At 60.9% G+C, this 20882-nt stretch overlaps 9 protein-coding genes across 9 annotated transcripts; 4 read left to right on the top strand and 5 right to left on the bottom strand.

Moving 5' to 3' along the window:
* Positions 1-185: 185 nt before the first annotated feature.
* Positions 186-1259, top strand: EHS24_008336 (uncharacterized protein; the record flags this gene model as incomplete). The annotated part of the gene is made up of 1 exon (XM_028623653.1): positions 186-1259. One exon carries the CDS (start codon positions 186-188, stop codon positions 1257-1259), a length of 1074 nt encoding a protein of 357 aa, XP_028475627.1.
* Positions 1260-1589: 330 nt separating this feature from the next.
* Positions 1590-2153, top strand: EHS24_008335 (uncharacterized protein; the record flags this gene model as incomplete). Its single annotated transcript, XM_028623652.1, has 1 exon — positions 1590-2153. The coding sequence occupies one exon, from the start codon at positions 1590-1592 to the stop codon at positions 2151-2153; it is 564 nt and encodes a 187-aa protein (XP_028475626.1).
* Positions 2154-6753: 4600 nt separating this feature from the next.
* EHS24_008334 (uncharacterized protein) lies at positions 6754-8532 on the top strand (the record flags this gene model as incomplete). The annotated part of the gene is made up of 5 exons (XM_028623651.1): positions 6754-7420; positions 7557-7639; positions 7691-7750; positions 7833-7949; positions 7999-8532. The coding sequence occupies 5 exons, from the start codon at positions 6754-6756 to the stop codon at positions 8530-8532; spliced, it is 1461 nt and encodes a 486-aa protein (XP_028475625.1).
* Positions 8533-9057: 525 nt separating this feature from the next.
* EHS24_008333 (uncharacterized protein) lies at positions 9058-10979 on the bottom strand (the record flags this gene model as incomplete). The annotated part of the gene is made up of 2 exons (XM_028623650.1): positions 9058-10622; positions 10658-10979. 2 exons carry the CDS (start codon positions 10977-10979, stop codon positions 9058-9060), a joined length of 1887 nt encoding a protein of 628 aa, XP_028475624.1.
* Positions 10980-11663: 684 nt separating this feature from the next.
* On the top strand, positions 11664-13063 carry EHS24_008332 (uncharacterized protein; the record flags this gene model as incomplete). Its single annotated transcript, XM_028623649.1, has 3 exons — positions 11664-11744; positions 11861-12133; positions 12272-13063. The coding sequence occupies 3 exons, from the start codon at positions 11664-11666 to the stop codon at positions 13061-13063; spliced, it is 1146 nt and encodes a 381-aa protein (XP_028475623.1).
* Positions 13064-13388: 325 nt separating this feature from the next.
* EHS24_008331 (uncharacterized protein) lies at positions 13389-14438 on the bottom strand (the record flags this gene model as incomplete). Its single annotated transcript, XM_028623648.1, has 3 exons — positions 13389-13782; positions 13906-14155; positions 14321-14438. The coding sequence occupies 3 exons, from the start codon at positions 14436-14438 to the stop codon at positions 13389-13391; spliced, it is 762 nt and encodes a 253-aa protein (XP_028475622.1).
* A 240-nt stretch (positions 14439-14678) lies between these two features.
* EHS24_008330 (uncharacterized protein) lies at positions 14679-15678 on the bottom strand (the record flags this gene model as incomplete). Its single annotated transcript, XM_028623647.1, has 3 exons — positions 14679-15096; positions 15164-15434; positions 15498-15678. 3 exons carry the CDS (start codon positions 15676-15678, stop codon positions 14679-14681), a joined length of 870 nt encoding a protein of 289 aa, XP_028475621.1.
* A 242-nt stretch (positions 15679-15920) lies between these two features.
* EHS24_008329 (uncharacterized protein) lies at positions 15921-16399 on the bottom strand (the record flags this gene model as incomplete). The annotated part of the gene is made up of 2 exons (XM_028623646.1): positions 15921-16248; positions 16302-16399. The coding sequence occupies 2 exons, from the start codon at positions 16397-16399 to the stop codon at positions 15921-15923; spliced, it is 426 nt and encodes a 141-aa protein (XP_028475620.1).
* Positions 16400-16803: 404 nt separating this feature from the next.
* On the bottom strand, positions 16804-20134 carry EHS24_008328 (uncharacterized protein; the record flags this gene model as incomplete). Its single annotated transcript, XM_028623645.1, has 2 exons — positions 16804-18405; positions 18467-20134. The coding sequence occupies 2 exons, from the start codon at positions 20132-20134 to the stop codon at positions 16804-16806; spliced, it is 3270 nt and encodes a 1089-aa protein (XP_028475619.1).
* Between the last annotated feature and the right edge of the window lie 748 nt (positions 20135-20882).

The following is a 20882-nucleotide window of genomic DNA, read 5'->3' as shown; positions in this document are numbered from 1 at the left end:
CCAGAACTTGGAGCCCGTGTCAATGGCATATGGGTACGTCCTGGGGAAGCGATCGGCTACCGCTGCTCGGGTTGCTCCGGTTATGACGTGATATGCCGTATGGGTGGTGGGCAACCGCACCGCAAAACGTTATTGTCCCTCCAACATTCGTATCTCTCTCGTCAACAACTGCACACACCACCACCATGGGCGACGACTTCCAGTCCCTCCCCGTGCTTGACCTCTCGCGCCTGGAGACCGACAAGGAAGCGCTCCTCGCCGAGCTCCGCCATGCGTTGATCCATGTTGGGTTCTTTTACATTGTCAACCACGGTGTGACAAAGGATCTCATGGACGCGACGACTTCAAAAGCAATCGATTTCTTTGACCAGGACCTCGACGCCAAGCTCACTGTGGACAAGATCTACTCACCCACCTTTCTCGGGTACAGCACACAGGGCAACGAGATTACAAAGAACAAGAAAGACAACCGGGAACAGTACGACTTTGCAAACGACCTGCCCGACCCTTGGTCACCTGGCAAGCCCGAGTTCCTGCGGCTTACGGGACCCAACCTGTGGCCTGCCGATGTGCCCGGCTTCAAGGACACGATCGGGTCGTTCTGGACGGCGGCGCACGGCCTTGCCGAACGTCTGGTGAGCCTCACCTCTGAAGCGCTCGGACTCGGCCCCAACGGACTGGACGACTATGTGGTCAAGGGCCAACAGCACCGCGCCAAACTCATCAAGTACCCAGCTGTCGACGCCCTGTCACCTGTGGACGGTACGCAAGGTGTGGGCGCACACCGGGACACGGCCAACCTCATTACGCTCCTGTACCAGGCCAACATGGGCGGCCTCGAGGTGCAGAACCACGCTGGCGAGTGGATAAACGCACCGCTCAAGGAGGGAGCCTTCATCGTCAACATTGGCACGGGACTCGAGTACCTCGTCCACGAGACGGCCATTGCCACCACACATCGGGTGACCAACCCACCGGCGGGCAAGGGCCCGCGCTACTCCATCGCCTACTTCCACGGCACCCGGCTCGACACGGTGCTGCGGCCGGCCAACGTGCCAGACGAGGTGCTCGCCCAGAAGCCGACGAATGTTGTGACGGACACGAAGGGATTCCAGTATGCCCAGCTGTATGCCGAGGACCCGGGGACGTATGCGCTTGTCAACCGCATGAGCTCGCATCGTGATGTGGCCGCCAAGTTTTACCCGGCTGTGGCCAAGGCGCACGGCATGGATCTCAACATTGGCAACAGCGGGTACTAGGAGGGTGGAGAATACTTTCACGATGTTGGCTAGCGGTTGTACACAGATATGCATGGGTCGTTAATGTTCAGGACTAGGTGCTTGCTGTACCCGACTGCGCTTGTCCACGCATGGCATCGAGTCGTGAGCAGAGGAGCCAGTGAATCGGCCCGATGTCGGAGTTCGGGAGCTATTTGTTGACATCCATGGTGCCGACTCGAGTCATGATGATAACCGAGCGACGAGACCAGACAATTCATGCCAGTCTCCCAATTTCAACAACGCTCACATCACCACAGCAGGCAGGTCGCAACCCCAGGGCTCACACTGACAGTGCAGATCGACACTGCAATGACCGCAGAGACCAATGGCAGCAGCAAGCCCGAAACTGTGATCCGGGCAGCAACAGCCGATGACGCAGACGCCGTCTCCGCAGTCGGCGGCGCGGCCTTCATCGTCGGCCATGCTTGCGCGTTGGACGACGCCCATGCCTACATCGACAAGCACTTCACTCCGGAAGCGATGCGTGTAGCCATTTCCGCGCCCAAGTCGGTCTGGCGCGTCGCCGAGTCGCCGCCAGGCAACGTCGTGGCCTTTGCCTGCCTGTCCCTCAAGGACGCCGATTCCGAGTCGTATCCAGGCCTGGCGCACCTCTCGTCCACCCAGCTTGTCGAGCTGCAGCGCGTGTATGCCCATCCGTCCTGCCACGGGACAGGGGTCGCGCGCGCGTTGGTGGAGGCCACGCTCGAGACCGCCCGCGGAATGGGATACACGTACGCGTGGCTCGGCGTCTGGGAGCGTAACCCCCGTGCAGCGGCGTTCTACAGCAAGCTCGGGTTCCGACATGTGGGCGAGAAGAAGGAGTGGGTGGGTACAGACCACCATACCGACCTCATCCTGCTTGCTGAGCTGTAATGCGGGGGAAGGAAGGCCTGGGGAAGGTGGACTGGATCGGTGATCGGTGAGCTTGTCAGCACCGAAGCCACTTTGGACTATGCCAAGACATACCACGCTACTCACGGTTGAACAAGTCAACTTGCCAGGAGACTCGCTTCACTGTTTAGCCTCTTCTGACCGGGGTGTACTTACAGCCGAGCAGCCGGCATGTACCTACCCCAAACTTCGCTTCGGCGGGCGTCAGTGACCTTCCGGGATATCCCCAGTGCACCGGTGCCTCTTACGTCCACACGTCTCGGGACAGAGCGAACACCAAGCAGTGTGTTGGTGTGTTGTCCCTCTCGGAGCTGGCAGTTTACACGCCAGCGGCCAGCAGGGAAAAGCCGGGCATGCCGAGAAGCCGAGGGAACGCGTCAAATCCGACATCGAAGCCGCAAAGCTGCGGTCACCGTGGCTTCCAAACACGAGTGCTGTGTAGCCGTGTGTGTGAGACGCCATAGCGATTAGACGTCGCGACGTCACAACGTCACGACATCACGACGCGCCTCGGAGGCCTCGGAGGTTCCGATTGAGGTGTGAAACATTGATGAAAGATGCGCAGAGGTTGCGCAATTGGCGACAACAGGGGGACAAGGTGCAGAGGACAGACCCCTTGTGCCGCGGGCTTGTGGAGGCTCGCTTGCGCTCTCCCACTCTTGCCTTCCTGGTAAGGCGGTGATCAGTGCGGGAAGAGGACACCACCGTCCGCAGCATCAGCAGCAACAGCAGGAGCGTGACATGACAAGGTTACTGTGTGCTGTAGAAGGGATTGTCGGCCGGTTACGGGTACGCCGAACACACACCGTCCACAAATGACGCCACTTTCCATCTGCCTTCTTGGCCTGTTGTTTAGGCTGAGTACCAATTTTTTGGGTAAGGGCGTGTATACACGTACAAGTGTACTCTGTTGTCGCTGCGCCATTTGCGTGACAGCAGGGGCGGTGCCGCATGCCGGGTGGGTAAGCCCACGCGCTGTGTGAAGTCTTTCATGAAACTCGCAGCTTGGAAGCTTCCAACGGGATGAAACTCGAAACGCAAGTGGAGCTCTGGATGGCGGAGCAGACGTCGTCGGGGTTTGTGTATCGTCCGATAGACTCTACACACCAACATGCTATACCTCCAGGCGTCACAACGGCACAGATCCAAGCCATGGTGCATTGAAACATGGTCCATGTCACACTGCGACGGCTTGGGCCTCCATGGCACCATGAAGCTGGTTTGAGCGGCCGACGGGGAGCGAATCGAATGGTCTGGCCAGCGTGGAAAGACGTGCGGGATCGGAGCAGGCGCCACATGTGCACCATGGGCAACGCATTGACCGTCACACAGACCACAAATACGATCAGAATTCAGAAGCCGTACGGTCCTGGGGCAGGGCAGTGACTCTGATTGTTTACAAATGGGGCTATGGAGGTCGAGAAGAGACAGAAGACCAACCCTACCCAGTGGGGTGTTTTGAGCGAAAGGCGCCACAGAGTGGCCAGTGGCCAGTGGAAATGACAAGACGACGCCTTTCAAGTGAACCGCAACCCAGCTGTGATGCAGTGGAGCACCTTGACCAACGCACAAAGACGACGCGCAGGCATGTTACATATTCTCCCAGCTTGTTCCAACATCCGGACTGGCCCGACTTTGGGAACGTGCGCGGACGATCGCTTGAATACAAATTCTAGACGCTACGGCCACGCCCTTTCAAAGCATGGCCCCAACGTGTTGCGCATGTAACGCGTGTTGCCGCCACCGCGACACGTACGTACCGACATTAATGACCCTCTCGTTCGGTGGATGAGCAGTGACACCAGTGTGCACTCGTAAGATATGTGTGACGAACCCTGTGCAGTTGTCTGCCACATCAAACGACTGGCAGTGGCTGCTTCCCCCCAGGCCACCCGAGGCCAAACACCGCATTGGCAGAAGCTGGTAGCGATCCCACCACACCAACAGATTGTCGCCCACTGAGAAGATTAGAAGTCAATGCGCTACACGAGGTCGCGGATCCTGAGGCTTGACCTGCGCCCTCAGTCAAAAGGAGGTGGGCATCTTGGTCGTCGCTCGCTCGCACCCACGCAGGCGGTCCTGTTTTCCCACCATCATTAACCATCTGTCGCCTCGCAACGACTGGCGACGAGGTGGGCCTCGGTGTTGATCTCGGGTGACAATGACACGCCGGCCCGCATTATTCACACGTATATGCATGCGTGGGACGTCTAGATGAGCCGGACATCAGAGTGTCCAGGAGGAGCAAGGACGAGAGATCTCACACTGACACAGTTAAACTCCCCGCGCGGGCTGCGGCGCCACCAGCCCACACCACCACCATTGAGGAGATCTGATCTGATCTGAGGACTCTCCCTGCCCCATGGGTCTTCACTGTCAGTTTCCTGGCAATTTTAAACAGTACAAATGTAGCTTGTGAAGGACACTGGCCATAGGGAAAGACGCAGGGATTGCCTTGGACCACGTGTAAAATCGATACAAATGACGAACTGATGGCCGCGGAGGCTCTGTTTTGTACAGGCTGACATCGGAGGTGTCTACGACAGGCCGCGCCAGGAAAATGGGAGAACAACAGAGGTGTCTACAGGACAGACTGCAATGGTTTCCCCAGGGACGCAGCTGCGTACAAGCATCCCGTCCTTGGGATGAACCCAAACACAGTTGTTTGCACGATCGTTTGCTCGGGACTCCCGCTTGGGGACAGAACAATCACCAATTCGAGACCATGCGTCGGCCTTTACAACAAACCCAGCAGCGGGCCTGTTCATGGGCATAGTCTCGTTTGAACGATGAGCAGAACCATGCATTGTCTACTGCCACATGCCAGAATGCACCAGATATTCTGATGATCCTTCCCTGTCCCTCTTTCAGCCAGTCGGGCACACCATCGTTTGCCACCTGCGCAGCAAGCCCAGTTGCCCCAAGTGCACGCTCAGGCCACCTCACCGATACCAGATCCCCTATCCAGAAATTTCCTTTCCATTCTGTTGCATGTGTCTCTCGCGCAAACAGTCCACAGGCCACGGGCCACGGGGCAACACGACCCCCAGTGTGCCCGCCTCTGTACACGCCCCCACCCGCCGCGCAAAGTCCGCCAGCGTGAGCATGCGCGGCCGTCTTCCGACCCACACCTGTGCGTGCGCCTTGGCTTCTGCGACACTCGTCGTGCGTATAACCGACGGGTACTACATGGTAACAACCCACCTGTGCACACACAGCACACACACACACACAGAACACAGAACAACACGCCCCTCCAGCTCGCCGTAAACGCGGGCAACCTACCGTGAGTACGTCTGTCCCTTTGCCCCCTCCCTGGCCTGCACGGAGCTGCTGGTGCCGGGGCCGTCGAGAGTGTGTGCCCAGTCCCCGATGGCTACAAGCGTTTACCCGGCTCTGCTCGGGTGTTGTGCGCTGTCACGGTGTCGACCAAGGAGCCGACAAGGAGAACAAGGGAGTGATGGGCTGTCGTGCGAACGGGTGAGGCGAGCGCCGATCCCTGCCAGCGGCGATCAACCGGGCGGTGTGTGAGGGCGACCATGACCTGCTGGGTTTTGCTGACGACCAGAACACCGTGAGAGCGTAGAGTAGTCGTTGTCTTTGCTGCACAAACCTGTGTAACGAGAAACCTTGCTTGTGGGCGCCAACGGCCAAAGTCACTCAAAGGGAACCCACCTACAATACCCACCTACGTGCCCCTTTTGCTCTTGCCAGCGGGCAGCGGGCAAGTGACACGGCCGTTCGCCGGACGCTTGCGGTGGGCGCATCGAGTGCGACAGCAAGAGGGGGAGAACACACTGTCCGCAGGGGGATCGGGTGGCGATCAGTGCAACGGGCCCGCCGAGCAGCGGGCATTGCGAGGGGGGACTTGATCAACAAGGGGGGGTGAGAGGGAAGGATCTGAACACAACCGTCCACGAGCGCGCGCTGTGGTGGCGAGCAGCACCAACAACGAAGCATCGAGGGCGTTTTCTTCGGTGAGCGGGGGCCTCTGTGATGATTCTGCCATTCTCTCCCTCTTTCTTCTCTCTCCCCAACCCGTCGCCCATACATTAAGTCTCACCTCGGTCCTTGTTTCTTCCTTCCCACTCTCCATTCCCCTCCCTTTCCCCATCCCCCATACCTCCCCTCCCTTCGTCCTCGTCCACACCCCCCCGTGCCCATCCTCTGCCCTCGATAGTGTTCGCCGCCCTCTCGGGCAACCCCGTCAGCGCCCAAACCTTCGGATATCACTCTTGTCGCCCCGCGCGCGCGCCGTGTTTACCCTCACATCCTCCTCCTCCTCCTCCTCCTCTTGCAACTGCCCGCACCCAAACAGTCACCGCACCGCCTCTTTATCTTTCTCTCTCTCTCTCTCTCCATTTGCATATAATCACACCGTCTCGTTCGCGTCACTCCCCCGGCATCTCTCGACTATCCCTCCCACCCTAGATCTGTAATCTCCCCTTCTCCCCACACCCCCGCTTCCTCAGCAAACGACCGCGACATTCCACAGTGACACACCCTGCCACGCCTTTTGCCTCCTTTCTCGCTTATAAGCCTCAAGCCCACCCTCCCCGTACTTTGTTCCTTTCTCCTCTCCATGCCCAACGGCAACAACACTCGCTGGCGTGGCGGGGACGTGTCCGACAGCGACAGTGATCAAGACTTTGTGCCACGGACCCGCGCGCAAGCCCGTGGACGCCGCTCACGCGCCGCAGCGACCACCGCCTCGACCCCGGCTCTGGCGCCATCCACCCCAAAGTCGCCAGGCGAGTCGTACCCAGTCAATGCCCAGGACACGGGTTCGGGTGCTGGTTCGGGTATCACGACGCGTCGACGCGGGAAAAAGCGCGCACACAGCCCAAACACCAACAACAACGCCAATGGGATGAGCGGCAACAATGGTCCGCGCCCAAGAGGGCGCGCACAGCGCGACAGGTCACGCTCGCGCGCACTCTCCACCATCCCCATGGCATCCATGCCCCCTCTCACTGTCCCCGCACCAGACGATGTGGCGGTGCGCGCGCTCGGTCTCGCCCAATCGGCTCGTCCAGGTGCCGGCGTTCTCTCCCTCGAGCACGAGCAACTCGTGCGCATGCGTGAAGGTCACATCTATCGTCCTCGCCCCGGACGTAAAGTCGACGCCGATCGTAACTGGCGCGTCCTCACCCTGTCCGAGGCGGCATGGACGCGTCTCGAGGAGGTCGGATGCGTCGGCAAGGGTCGCGCCTGGACGGCCCGTGAGGGCTATGACGACCACGGTGAACGTGAGTGCCCCAAGTGCTGTCCCACCCTACCCCACCTTCACTCTTGTCCATGGATGCTTCGCCTACCTGGAAAGACTGAAACAGTCGCTGCAGTCACCCCATGTGATTTTAGTTCTCTCGCTGACCCACTGCCCAGCTGTCAAGCCCGAGCTCCCATACGTCATGCTCACAAAGCTGGTCATCGCCTCCAGCCCACGCAAAATGCTCACTCTCAACCAGGTGCGTTACCCCAAAGCATGACTGTGAACGCTGGCCACTAACATCCTACAGATCTATCAGGGCATGGAAGAGCGGTGGCCATACTTTCGGTCGCAGGGCCAGACATTCCGCGTGAGTGGCACCAGCTCCCCCAGGTTAAATTCACGAAAAAGCGCCAATTTTCCTCATTTTTGCAGCGCTGACACTACCACAGAACTCCATCCGCCACAACCTGTCAATGAACCCGGCCTTTATCAACGTCGAGAGGCCCCTTGACGAAGGCGGTCTCGGTGCCATCGGCAAGGGTGGCTACTGGCGTGTATCCGAGGACGTGAGTGGGGAGTCTTCGCTTTTCTTTTCTTTTCTGACCTGTGCTGCAGAGCACCACTTCTCACCGCGGTCGCGCGAAAAAGCAACGGGTCAAGGGACCAGACGATCCCCCCAAGCCCCGCGGCAGGCCCAAGAATTCCAGCAAGCGCCAGCGTTCACCCACCCCTCCTTCCCCCGGAATCCCAATCGACCCGGCGCTCATGCAGTACCACCCCCGGCACGTGGTTCCTCTCCGGCCCGCTACTGTCTTCACCCCCCGCCGCTTTGGCGGACACGGCCTCAATGACATGGAAATGGACCAAGACGCTCCCGCCGTTGGCCAGCCGGGTTCACCATCGCGCTCAACCCCGGCCCCTAACGGCTACCACCACTTTCTGGACGGCCACGAGCAACCCCCCGGTCTGTATCCCTCCTACGGCCATGGCCCTCAACCGGGTACATACCCGCTGCCCCCACGCGACATGTACCGCTCCCACCCGTCGCAACCCGAGTCACTCGAGCGCGGCCAGCCCTCCAGCAGCGAAACGCAACTCCCAACGCCTCCCATCAGACACGCAGGCCAGGCCCCCGCTGCCACCCAGTGATCCCAGTGACGAGCAGGCCGGGTACCCGTCTCGCGCGGCCTCGTTTGTGCGCAGTGCCCCCGCGCCGCACGAGAGCCAGCTCCCGACCCCGCCATACGACAAGGAGCAGCGTCGCATGTCGCGCTCCAACCTCCCGCTCCCGGATCTTGTCGGCGGCGGCGGGCCAGCACCGCGCACTGTCTCCTCTCTCTTGAACCCTTCTGAGCGTTCCTAAAGCAAACCCAAGCTAAGCGTACCCACCCGTACACGTAACATACTTTTTTGCCGAATTCACATCAAAATCTTGAAAGAGGTGCGCTTGTCTGAAAGAGGTGGGCTTGTCTGTATGTATTGTAGATAATCGAGACTACTGTAGTACAAAGCAACAGCAAAACGACGAGGAGGATCAGAAAGACATCTTGTGTACATCGATACCAGTATAGTACACGCATGCATGTGGCTCTTGTAATGATTGTGGGGTTCCGTGGCTATGCGGTTGGGGGGGAACAAATGTACAACACAGGCAAGTGGCGGCCGGCGGAATCATCACCACCTCACACCCTCGTTCTCGTCCTCGGCCTTGGCGGCAGCGGCGGCAGCTCCCTCGGCCCCAGTGTCCTCGTTGACTTCCTGCTTGACGTCGACGACGTCGTCCACGTCCATGCCCGCGGGAGGCGACGACGCCGCGGGAGTCGCACCGGCATCGTACGCCGACGCAGTCTCGTAGCCCTCAAACGGCGTCGAGCGTGCGCGGAAGGGCGACGAGCCACCAGGTCCATTCTCATGCTCGTACTCGTGTTCAGCGGCCGGCGTGCCCGTCGCGTCGCGCTCGCGCGGCGTAGCGTCTCCCGGTGCTGGCGTGGCCTTCTTCTTCTTCTTGCTGGGCCGCTTGGACGTTGGCGGGGTGCCCGTGGCGCCGGGCGTCGCTGTCCCCGCACCGGATCCCGGAGCAGCGCCAGCGCCTACGCCTGTGGCCGATGGCGGCGGTGCTGCGGCGGAAGCCATGTCGCGGCGCATCTTCTCGGCGCTGGCCGCCTCGTCGCGCTCGTCGTACACCAGCTCTTCGGCGCGGAACGTGTCCCACCGTTCACACATGGGCCGGGCGCCCTCTGGCAGCGGCGACGCAAAGTCCGGGCCAAAGTTGAGGTGTACCTTGCCACGGCCAAAGCAGCTGACCATGGGGAAGTAGCCGAGCGTGCCGTCGTCGTGGTACTGGTACGCCTCGCGCTCGCGCTCGTACGCGTGTGTGTACTTTTTCCGCTGGCCGGGCAAGGGTGGGAGCGGGAGAAAGTCGTACAGGTCCTCGAACGCGGTTCCGAGCGGCTCGCCGTTGAGGAAGAACGAGACGTAGGAACCAGGCAGCTTGTGCAGTGTGCGCGCGACGGGTCGGGTTGGTGGCTCGGCTGCGCTGCTGCCTGCTCCCTTCTTCATCTTCTTCTTGGGCTCGCTCGGCTTGATGTCTTCCACGGCAGCTGGCGCGGGTGGCGGCTTGCCTTCACGGTTGACGAGCGCTTCCATCTCCTTGGTGACTGGGTACTCGTCCATCTCGAAGTACAGCTGGCCGCGGTATCGGAGGGGGATCCGCCAGCGGCGGACATAGGCGACGTCTTCTTCGTCGACAGGCTCGGTGCGCGGCGGGAGGGAGATGAGGCATCCAACAACGTCGCCAGTGGCAAACGTCCGGCCGTAGCTCTTCGCCCGCGAGATGTGGACCTTTTCACCACCCACGTCGCGGATCGCGTAGCCGTACGCGTCGGCGCCAACGGGCGCGTCCAGCCCTGCCTCGCGGCGGCCCCAGCCGATGCGGACGTGTGGGTTGCCAGCGTCACCTGCGCTGCCGCGGCCACCGCCGGACGCTCCGTCGCTGCGCACAATTGTGGCCTCGTAGTACCATGTTCCCTCGCGAACGGCGACGCTGCCGCGTCCAGAGCGATATCCGCGGTCGGTCGTACATGTCCGCCCGTCCTGCGCAACGCGGAGAAAGGCCGAGCGGTCGAGAAAGGAGAGGGCCACTGGCGCGGCAGGTGGTGGGCCAGGCAAGGTGCGGTGAAAGGGGAGCTGGGGGTTGGGAGAGACGTTTGGTGATGGTGCGCAAGGCACATACCGATAGCCTAATGTCAGCTCGCTTCAAATTGTGTTAGCTCACCTTGCCTGTTCATCGGCAGGTCGGTGTAGAGGAAACACTCGTCGCCCCAGTTTGTCCCGTCGCCCGAGCCAACGACGACAGTGCCCGGCTTCGCAACAGTGCGCTCTTCGCCTCTTGGCGCAGGTGTCGTGCCGGCACTGGCACTGGCGCCGGCCCGTCCTCGCTCGCCGCCGCCGTCGTCGCGCGCGTCGTGGTCGAGCTCGCTGCGGCGGGGAGCGCTGTCGTCGGGCGAAGCGCGGGCCGAGGGCTCTTCAGAGGGGAACCCTGGTCCTGGGGTCGATGTGGAGGATGCCGATCCTGATGCACGACGTTTCTTCACCATGGTGAGGGGGGTCGCAAATGGTGGAGATTGTGGGATGACGGCAATGGAGTTTCAGTAGATCAGGTAGAAGACGCGTTCGGCAGATGGGCGTGATTTCAGATATTACGTAATGGTAAATGATGTAAACAATCTCTCGGTGCTGGGCCGGTTAACACGACCTGCAGCACACTCTTCCCAAGCACACTCTTCCCACAACCACACTCAACATTGGCATCGGCTTACTCGGCACACGGCCCTTGTTGACTCGGGCTCCGCTCTGCTGAAGGACATGTTCTTCAAGGCAAGAGCACAAGTTGCCGCTGCGACCCGAGAGCTGGGATGAGCGGGAGGGAAGACACGTCGATTTCGCCTGGCATCTTGCCACCCGCCAACAACAATGACAAACTAACCATTCAGAGCAAAACGTACTTATTATACTTACGTCTAGGCGACTGCCGGCCCATCTTACTTGTAACCACTTTGGACAGCTTGCATGGGTAGGCTATATACAAGCGAGACAGTCCTAAACGAGCGTGGGAGATCTACGGTGGATAACCGGCGATTATGCGCGAGATCGCGCCGAGCGTCGGACCGGATGTGTCGCGGGTGTACTGCATCACCCGCCTGGCGCCTGTTGCCTTATATACAGCCCCCAACAGCCCATTTTTCTCTTCCCCACCCCCATTCCAGTCCCATCAGTTCACCATGTGCCCCTCTTGCCCCGCTCTCAAGGAGGACAACCCTTCGTTTGTCCTCCACGGCATCCACAACACCCAGTACGACGAGGTGAGCAACTGCCGGCGGCTATGAGCTGCCCGGGAATTCGGGCCCCGTCCCCCGAGTCCTACTCACACTACTGCGCCGCGCACCCGTGTCGACGATCAGTGCTCACACCCATGCAGCGTCCCGTTCCCGAGGTCCAGAACGATGAGGTCCTTGTTCAGATTGCCAAGACTGGTATCTGCGGCTCGGACGTCCACTACCTCGAGCACGGCCGCATCGGCTCGTTTGTCGTCGACCAGCCCATGTGCCTCGGCCACGAGTCTTCGGGCACCATTGTCAAGCTTGGCCCCGGCGTCCCCGCTTCGTCTGGTCTGACCATTGGTCAGAAGGTCGCCGTCGAGCCCGGATTCGGCTGCCGTACCTGCGTGCAGTGCAAGTCGGGCCTTTACGAGGTGAGTTGAATGGCGCCTGTCTCGCGCCGCCTCGTTGTGTGCCTATGAATCCCCGTGGCATGAACCCGCCGTTCGTTCGGCGGTACATAGCCTAAGCGAAACGCCTCGAGCCTCGAGAACAACCGCTGACAGGCCCAGCTCTGCCCCAACATGACCTTTGCTGCGACCCCTCCCTTCACCTACGGCACGCTGTGCCGCTACTACAAGCTTCCGTTTGACATGCTGCACCCCATCTCGGAGCAGGTGTCGTTTGAGGACGGTGCCATGATTGAGCCCCTGTCGGTTGCTGTCCACTCGCTGTCCAACCTGGCCAAGATGAAGTCGGGCGACAACGTCGTCATCTTTGGTGCTGGCCCCGTCGGCCTGCTCTGCATGGCCGTCGCCAAGGCGCTCGGCGCTGCCCGTGTCGTCGCCGTCGACATCCAGAAGGAGCGTCTCGACTTTGCCAAGGCCTACGCCGCCACTGACGTCTTCATCCCTCCCCCCAAGAACGAGGGTGAGGGCGCCGACGTCTACGCCGAGCGCAACGCCGCTGCCCTCCGTGAGGCCCTCAGCATCCCCGCTCTCGGCGCCGGCTCGCTCGACATCTGTATCGACGCCACCGGTGCCCCCGTCTGCATCTCGACCGGTCTCCACCTCCTCCGCCCCGCCGGCACCTTTGTGCAGGTCGGCATGGGCCCCTCGACCGTGCCCCTCCCCATGTTCGCCATTGTCGTCAAGCAGCTCACTGTCCTCGGCTCGTTCCGCTACGGCCAGGGCGACTACCCGCTTGCCATTTCGCTCGTCGACCGCGGCCTCGTCGACCTCAAGCCCCTCGTCACCCACCGCTACAAGTTTGCCGACGCCCTCGAGGCCTTTGAGCTCACTCGTGCCGGCAAGGACAAGGAGGGCAAGCCCGTCATCAAGGTCATCATCGACGCTCCCCTCTAAGAGACGGCTGCGACGGCCATGGTATGGCGTATAATGGACACTTTCCGCCTCAGGGGGGGAGCAGTAGAGGCAGTAGTAAATCAGAGGCAAAACGACGCAGTAGGGACGTGGCGTCTGTGATATTAGAGTTAGTAGTATTTGGGTACGACGTGCATGCACCAAGCTTTTGGGCACTGTAGCAAGTGAGCAAGGAGGTGTCCGTCAGTAGCGTGTCAGTTTCTCCAGTAACTTGCTTTTGTCGCCAACACCCAACCTAGCTCCAACCTGGCTCTGATCTCTCTGGGCAGCATTTGAGAGGGCTTCTTCGGCTTTCTTTCATACGGCTTTACTTGTACGTGTCCAAGTCGTCACCGCCCTTACGCTCGCGTTCGACCATGGCGTCAAACTCGGCCTGGGCCTTGGCCAGGTCTTGTTGCTCCTGGCGCTCCTCCTTGTCCAGCGCGTTTTGCCGCAACAGAGCCTCGGTCTGAGACGAACCGGCGGTGAAGTCGGGGGACGAAGACGAAGACGCAGAAGAAGGCGACGACGAAGCAGCAGACGAGGTGGACGCAGAGCCCGAGTCGGAACCTGCCCAGCCGTCCGGGAGCGTCTTGGACGACATGCCGCTGGGCACGCCGATCGCGCGCGGGTGGTACCATGTTGGCACGGTGCCGGTTTCGCGCACCTGGATGATGCCGTCGCGCGCCGTCTCGGCAATGTCCTGGAACGTACGGAGCTTCCTGTTGGGAGTGTGAGCTCAATTTAACCACAAGCTGGGGGCGCGGCTGTACATAGCTGTAGCGATGCCTCATTCGCAGCAGCGACTCACTGCCGCGACCAATCCCCGTTCACATGACACTCACTCGTGCGCGTCGTCCATGTTGTTGTTAATCGACATGGTCACACCCATTCCGCCGGCGATGAAGCCGAGGAAGGAGCCGCAGAAGCTCGCCATGGTGGAAGCCGCGAGCGACCAGAGCATCGGGCGCTTGCGGGGCCCGCTACGCAGCATGATGTAGAGGGGAACGCCGGAGAGACCGCCAATCGAGGAACAGAGCGGGATCCAAGTGGTCGCCTGCTTGAGAAGGTCGACGTCCTTTTGTGTCACTTCGCCTAAAGCGGGGAGTCAGCGCCAGTCTGTGGGTGAGGGGCATTGAGCGTGGGCCAGAGGCTTGATGCATGGCCTGCATGGTGGAGACGACGGACCATACCCCCGCGCGGTGAGAGGGAAGGCATAGTAGACACCATTGGGAGCTGGCGCTCAACGCTCGTATTCACCTTTATCCAGAGCCTCCTGCAGTGCCTGCTTGGCCACGTCCTGCTCAAAGGGGTTGAGAGGACCCCCCTGCAGTCGTCCGATGGGGAGGATGGAGATGTCGGCGTTGGACACGGGCATGGCGGGCCGAGATGCTGTGGGTGTGGTGGACTGTGGGGATAGGAGATGGATGCGAGTTCCGAACTGGGGGTCTCAACTGGCAACTGGGCAGACGTCAGAGAGATCATGATGGAAAACGGCGGGTAAATATCGGACTAAATAGCATTCGTTGGCCGTTTCTATATAACATTAGGAATTCAGGTTAATGAACCCACGGTGCTCCTTCGCACCCATGTTCTGCTGCGATATGCATGCCTCATTCTAGACCCACCTCCTGTCATTCTCCTTACCCACGGCCACGCTGTCAAGGATATCGTCATACCTGTCCTCCTTCTGCACAAACGCCCTTGCCTCGTCGGCTGCCTTCTCCGCGCGCGTCTCCTTTGTCTTCTTCGTGGCCGGAACAGTGCTCGACGAGCTGGGAGCTACACTGTTGCCTTGACGCAAGCGAGCCCATGCGTCGTCATGCGAGGCGCTGCCGTTTCCGTTCCCAGCAGCTGGGCCCGATGGCAGACCGGCCTGTTGGAGGCCGCGCTGGGTAGCAGTGGCAGGCTTGTCCGCCATGGCCGCGTCGGTCGCTTCGTCCTCGAGACTGAACGCGTCCGAGCTGAGACCGGCGCGGAGGCGGGATATCCTGCGCTCACTCTCCACAGCGGTCTCGTGAATGACCTGTAGCTTGCTGTGAGGAGGCGGGCACGTCAGCACACTAGACGCAGTGTTGTCGCCACGGCGGCTCTTATACCTACCGATGGTAGTCTGGGATACCGTTCCGAACGCCGTTTTCCACCATCTTCTCTTGGACCCTCGGCAAGGTCAAGACGAACACTGAGCCGCCCACACTCCATATGAACAAGTTGCCGATTACACGAACGGGACGCGGATAGCTGCGGCGAAAGTACGGGAACCACAAACTCAGCACTGTGGTCGTGACTGCCGCGGAGATGGACACGAGCGGGAACCTTGCCGCCTCGCTGAACGCCGCATCGACGACTTGCAGGTCACGGCGGCTCAGGTCACCTGTGTGACAGTGTCAGGTGGGCTTGATGTGTGCATTCATGCGACACAAAGGAACATACATACCTGCATCGATGCGTGTCTCGAATGTATCGTCTTGGATGGATCGCTCGGCCGCTGTGAGACCTGCGTGGGACAGGTCCCTCTGGAGCTGGCGGATCTGGGCGGGCGACGGGTCGACCGCGTGTGCCCCAAGCAAACGGGCGAGTTTGTTGGCGATGCCCTTGCTGTTGGTATCGTCCGACATGTTGTGTCTGGGCCAGTGTGAACAGTGAACAGAGCGTTGCCGTTGATCCAACCCTTCTACCACTTTCGACGCAGGCAACAGAACAAAGAGCGTGTAATGTGCGTCATTCTCTGGATGTACGGGGTGGGCCATCTGGTCCCGTAGCGCCAGGAACCACACAACAGCCACAGCGCGCACCGAATACAACCAATGCATCCCGCCTATACAGTTCCTCGTCCTCGTCCCCAGACGCTGTCCAGGTCCTACTTGCGCTCAGTGCGGCGGCCAGCTTCCATCTCTGCGCGCAGGTCGTTGGGGATGTGGTCGTCCAAGGTCTCACGACCAGCTCCTTGTGGCTTTGGATCCCAGTAGGAGCCCCAACTGGAAGTCGGGGGTTCAGGCGGCGAGTTGTCCGTGTTGAATGCCCCCCCGTTGGCGCTCGCGCCAGCGTCCGAGGACACACTGGAACTGCCAAATGGATCGCGGTGGGCTCTGCCCGTGTCGATGGCCGACGACGACGCTGGAGTACCAGTGACCGATTGCTTGTACAGCTCGAATGGGTTTGGCCCTGGCGGCTGCTTGGCAACCTCGCTTTCAGTGCTCGACTTGGGCTTCTGTGGGGTCGGTAACCATTGGCGAGCAACTATATCTTGGTCTTGAACTTCTTGAGATCGAGGTCGTCCTTCTGTTCGGCCGCGACACGCTGTTCGAGGCTCATGGCGGCCCTGGCGTCACCTCCCATTCCGGAATGGCCGACACATCCTTCGCCGCCATGGTGGGGGGTCGTTGAGTATCGCGCGCAGCAGAGGCTAATGGACGATAGGAGATGTGATGTGGACAATGGCATCAACAAAAAACGGGGGATGTCGATCGGCCATGTTCGGGCGCGGGATCTGGTCCTCACACGCGGATCAAAGGCGGCCCCCAGGTCTCACCCACACACTGAGGCAGAGCACAGTCAGTTGCCACCCCTCGCCCACTCCCCCGACTAGTTGTCTCGCCGAACATTGCTCCCTGGCTGAAATCTAGCAGATGCATTCTATAGCGGGCGGGGTATCTAATTGGTTACCACGCAGGCGGTTGTACAATCTAGGACAAAAAAGGGTACCCAATGGTACAGAGCGAAGCCACCTAAGTACACGTTTTCTACTCGTCATCGGTGTCGGGCTCGCGCTCGCCACCGTACGCAAGCCAGTTGACCTTGCGGATACGCCTGCGCTCCTCCTGGGCCTTGACCTCGTTACGGGTCATCTTCTTCTTCTTCTTGGGCTTGAGGGCGAGCTTGGCGAGCTTGGCAAGGTCGGCGTCCTCGTCGGCAGAGTTGACGGCCGAGTTGACGGCAGACGTGTACGCCGAGGTCATGGCAGAGGTGGTGCCCGAGGCAATCTCGGGAGTGGCAGTGCCAGTGACGGGGGTGGCGGCGCCGGTGCGCGGGGTACCGGCCTGCGAGGGGACGCGCGACGGGTTGTCAAACGCGTCCTCGGCGAGGTTCTGCTTGCCCTTGTGGGTAAGCAGACCGGCCTCGACGTTCCAGATCTCGGGGCACAGAGCCGAGACAAACTCGACCGAATGCGAGATGATGCACACGGCACCTCCCCACTCCTTGATGGCGACGGCAAGACCGCCGAGAGCCTCACGGTCCAAGAAGTTGGTAGGCTCGTCAAGGAACAGGCACTGAGGACGGTTGAACATCGAGGCGGCAATGACGACCTTGACCTTTTGACCACCGGAAAGACCCGACATCTCGTTGTACTGGGCAATGTCGCCGTCGAGACCGACGGCCTCGAGGACCTCACGGACGGCAGCGGCCGAGGTGTCGCGCATACCGGCACCCTCACGCGACGACTCCATGTCGTCAAACTGGCCGAGGAGCTTCTGGAAGCCCTTCTCGAGGAGGACGTCACGGGGGATCCAGGCGTTGAACTTGTGGTCAAAGCCCTTGAACTTGACCTCGTACTGGAACGACTTCTTGAGCTTCTGGCGACCGAGAATGTACTCGATCTTGCGGAGCTCGCCGTTCTTGCCCTCGATAGGGCGGTCCATCATGGCCTTGTCCTCGTCGGTGAGGACACGGGTGGCCTTCTCCAGCATCTCACGGTCGTGACCGTCCTGGTAACGCCACTGGATGTACTGGACAGCAGTCTTGTCGAGGTGAAGGTTGATGTGGTGGAAGGCGTGCTGGGCAACGTAACCGACACGGAGAGCCGGGTGCTTGTGGACCGAACCCTCCTGAGGAATGGTCTCACCAGTGAGGAGCTTGATGAGGGTCGACTTGCCCGCACCGTTGGGGCCGACGATACCGACACGCGACGAGAGCGAAAGCGAGCAGGTGGCGTTGGAGATCGAGGGCCGGGGAGCACCGGGGTAGGTGAAGGTGGCGTTCGAGAGCTTGAGGATGGCACGAGTGTTGGAGCGGACACCGACAAGGTTACCGGGGGGAGGGAAGGTAAACTTGATCGAGGTGGCAGCGAGGGTGTAGTACGACTTGGCCTCGGGGACACGCTCGACAAACTTGGAGAGGTTGCCGCGGTAATAGGCGAGCTTCTTGCTCTCGTAGTGGATAATGTCGGTACAGACGTTGTCAAGGAAACCAGAGTCGTGCGAGACGATCATGCAGGTCATGGTGGGGAGGTTGGTGAGGTAGTTTTCAAGCCAAGCGACGGTCTGGACGTCCAAGTGGTTGGTAGGCTCGTCGAGGAGGAGAATGTCGGCACCGATAAGCATGGCACGGGCAAGCTCGAGCTTCATCTTCCAACCACCCGAAAGCGAGGCGACGGGGGTCGCCCTGCTTCTCGTCAGAGAAGCCGACCTCGAGGAGCATGGCCGAGATCTCGGCGCGGGTACGCTTGGCGAGCTTGGGGTCCGACGCGATAAAGTCGGCAATGGACATCGAGGTGTCCTCGCCCTGGAGAGCGTGCTCGACCATGATGCAGCGGAGCTCGTCCTCGGCCGGGAAGCCCTCGACCTTGCCGTCGCGGATAGCCTTCATGAGGGTCGACTTGCCGGCACCGTTGGCGGCACAGATACCGTAACGGCGGCCACGGCGGAGCTTGAGGTTGGTGTGGTTGAGGAGGAGAAGACCACCGTAAGCGAGCGAGAACTGAATGTCGCACACAAGGGGTCCGTCCGACTCGTCGTCCTCCTCAGGAGGGGCAAACTTGGCCTTGTCAAGGTCAAGGAAGGCCTGACGAATGTCGGCGGCAGCCTGGACACCCGCGTCGGCACCGACAAGGAGCTTGCAGAACGAGGCGACGGCCTTGCCCTCCCAGATGTCCTTGTCGAAGCGGCGGAGCTCGACAATGTCGGCAATGACGTTGGCCTGGTGCTCGAGGCCAGTGGCAATGACGGGGGTAGCCGACATGCCCATGGTGAGGGGCACGGTAGGGTTGGTGGGCCACGAGGCGACCTCGAGGTGAGCCTTCATGACCTTGAGAGCCTCGTTGACGCCACCGATAATGTCACGGGGGGGAAGGGGAGTGGCGGTGGCCGAAGCACCGGCGGCAGTGAGAATGTCAAGCGCCTGCTGGGCGAAAGCACGGATCTCGGGGAAAGCGGCACCGATGGCGATCTGCTCGACACCGGTCACGAGGACACCGAGGTAGCGGGCGGCGACGGTGGGGTCACGGACAAGCTTGACGAGGTTGCCAACGACGACACAGGTCATGCGCTGGGTGTCGGTGGAACGCTCCTTGAGGGCACGCGAGAGGAGGGGGACCATGACGGCCAGGGTGGGGCCGGTGACCTCGGCGACAAAGGTGGTCGAGCTAAGACCCTTGATGGTCTTGGGGACGGCCGCGGGCGACGCCATGGCGTCGACAAGGAGCGACACGTGCTTGAGGACGTCGGGGTTGGGAAGAGTGCCACAGAGGGTGGTGGCGGCCTTTGTGGCAGCAGCCGAGACCTCGGCCTTGGTGTCGTGCATCGACTTTTCGATGACGGGGATAGTCTCACCAAGCTCCATGGCGACCCACTCCTCGGCACCGGGCTTGACGAGCTCCTCGAGGGCCTTGCAGGCGGCGACCTTGGAGCGCCAGCCCTTGCAGTCCTCGAGGGCACGGGCGAGGGCCTGGATCACGGGGCGCGTAGACTCGGGAGGGCAAATCTTGATGAGAGCCTTGATGGCGCTGTTCACGGCCGAACGGACGGGCTGGCCCTTGTCCATGGCGAGGTTGAGAAGGGCGGGGATGACGGGGATGAAGATACCCTCGACACCCGAGCCGAGCGAGCGACAGATACGCTCGACCAGGACGGGGGCGCTCTCGCGCTCAAAGCCCGACTTGGAGTTGGCCCAGATGTTGAAGACCTCGATGACACGACCCTCCTCGATAGCATCGAGAGTGCGGGGCGCCTTCTTGAGCTGGAGGGCGATAGCGTCGGCAGCGGCCTTGGCGTCAAGGTTGCTGGCGGCCGAGGCGAGCTTGGCAAAGTCCTCAGCGAGGGGGGTGGCCGGGAGGGCCGAAGCGGTAGCGGTAGGCATCGCGGTTGACGGGGTGTGGGTGTGACTACGACGCGAGAGAGAGATAGGCGAGAATCGTGCTGTTGCCGCTGATTTTTTGGGAATTAGATGGGGATCGTCGAGGTTTTTTTTTGTGATGGTTCGGACAGATGGGTGTGGTCTAAATTACAGGAAGAGTGGTGAGTGGGGAGGAGAGGAGGAGGCTAGAGTTGCGAGGGTGTCCCACACGCGTATCTATGAGGGGGGAGGGGGAGGATAGGGAGGGGAGAGAGAGATGAGAGGGGGATGAAGGAGTGATGGAGCAATGGGATGATGGGGATATGACCACCCGTGTACCGTGAGCGCGCGCTGGCCGGGCACAGGAAAATCTGGATTTCTGTTGCCACTCGGGGCGTGTCGCCCAGGGGCCAGGCGGCAGGCGGCAACTACCCACCCAGCCAGGGGGCTCCCGGGTGACACACGGAGGTTTATATCCAGCACCCCCACTTAACCACGCAGCAAACCTTTACTCCCGCCAGCGGCCTCAGAGTGGGAGAGTGGGTCCGTCCGATTACGCGTATTTCACTCCGGTTTGGCTCCGGGTCCGACCCCGACGACCACCGCCCCGCACACCGCACGTTTCAGCGTCGGTGGCCAACAAGCGGCGGGGGTGGTGTGTGCGTGGGGTGACAGTGGAAACCGCATTGTGTCGTATATGAGTGCCACAGAGCGCACGGCCGCGGACGTGAGGCACCACACAGCTGCGAATTGCTTTATATACCCGGCACGC

This window comes from Apiotrichum porosum (genome assembly GCF_003942205.1).
Source record: "Apiotrichum porosum strain DSM 27194 chromosome Unknown scaffold_7, whole genome shotgun sequence".
In the NCBI taxonomy this organism is placed as follows: domain Eukaryota; kingdom Fungi; phylum Basidiomycota; class Tremellomycetes; order Trichosporonales; family Trichosporonaceae; genus Apiotrichum; species Apiotrichum porosum.
This window is presented reverse-complemented; position numbering and strand designations above follow the sequence as displayed.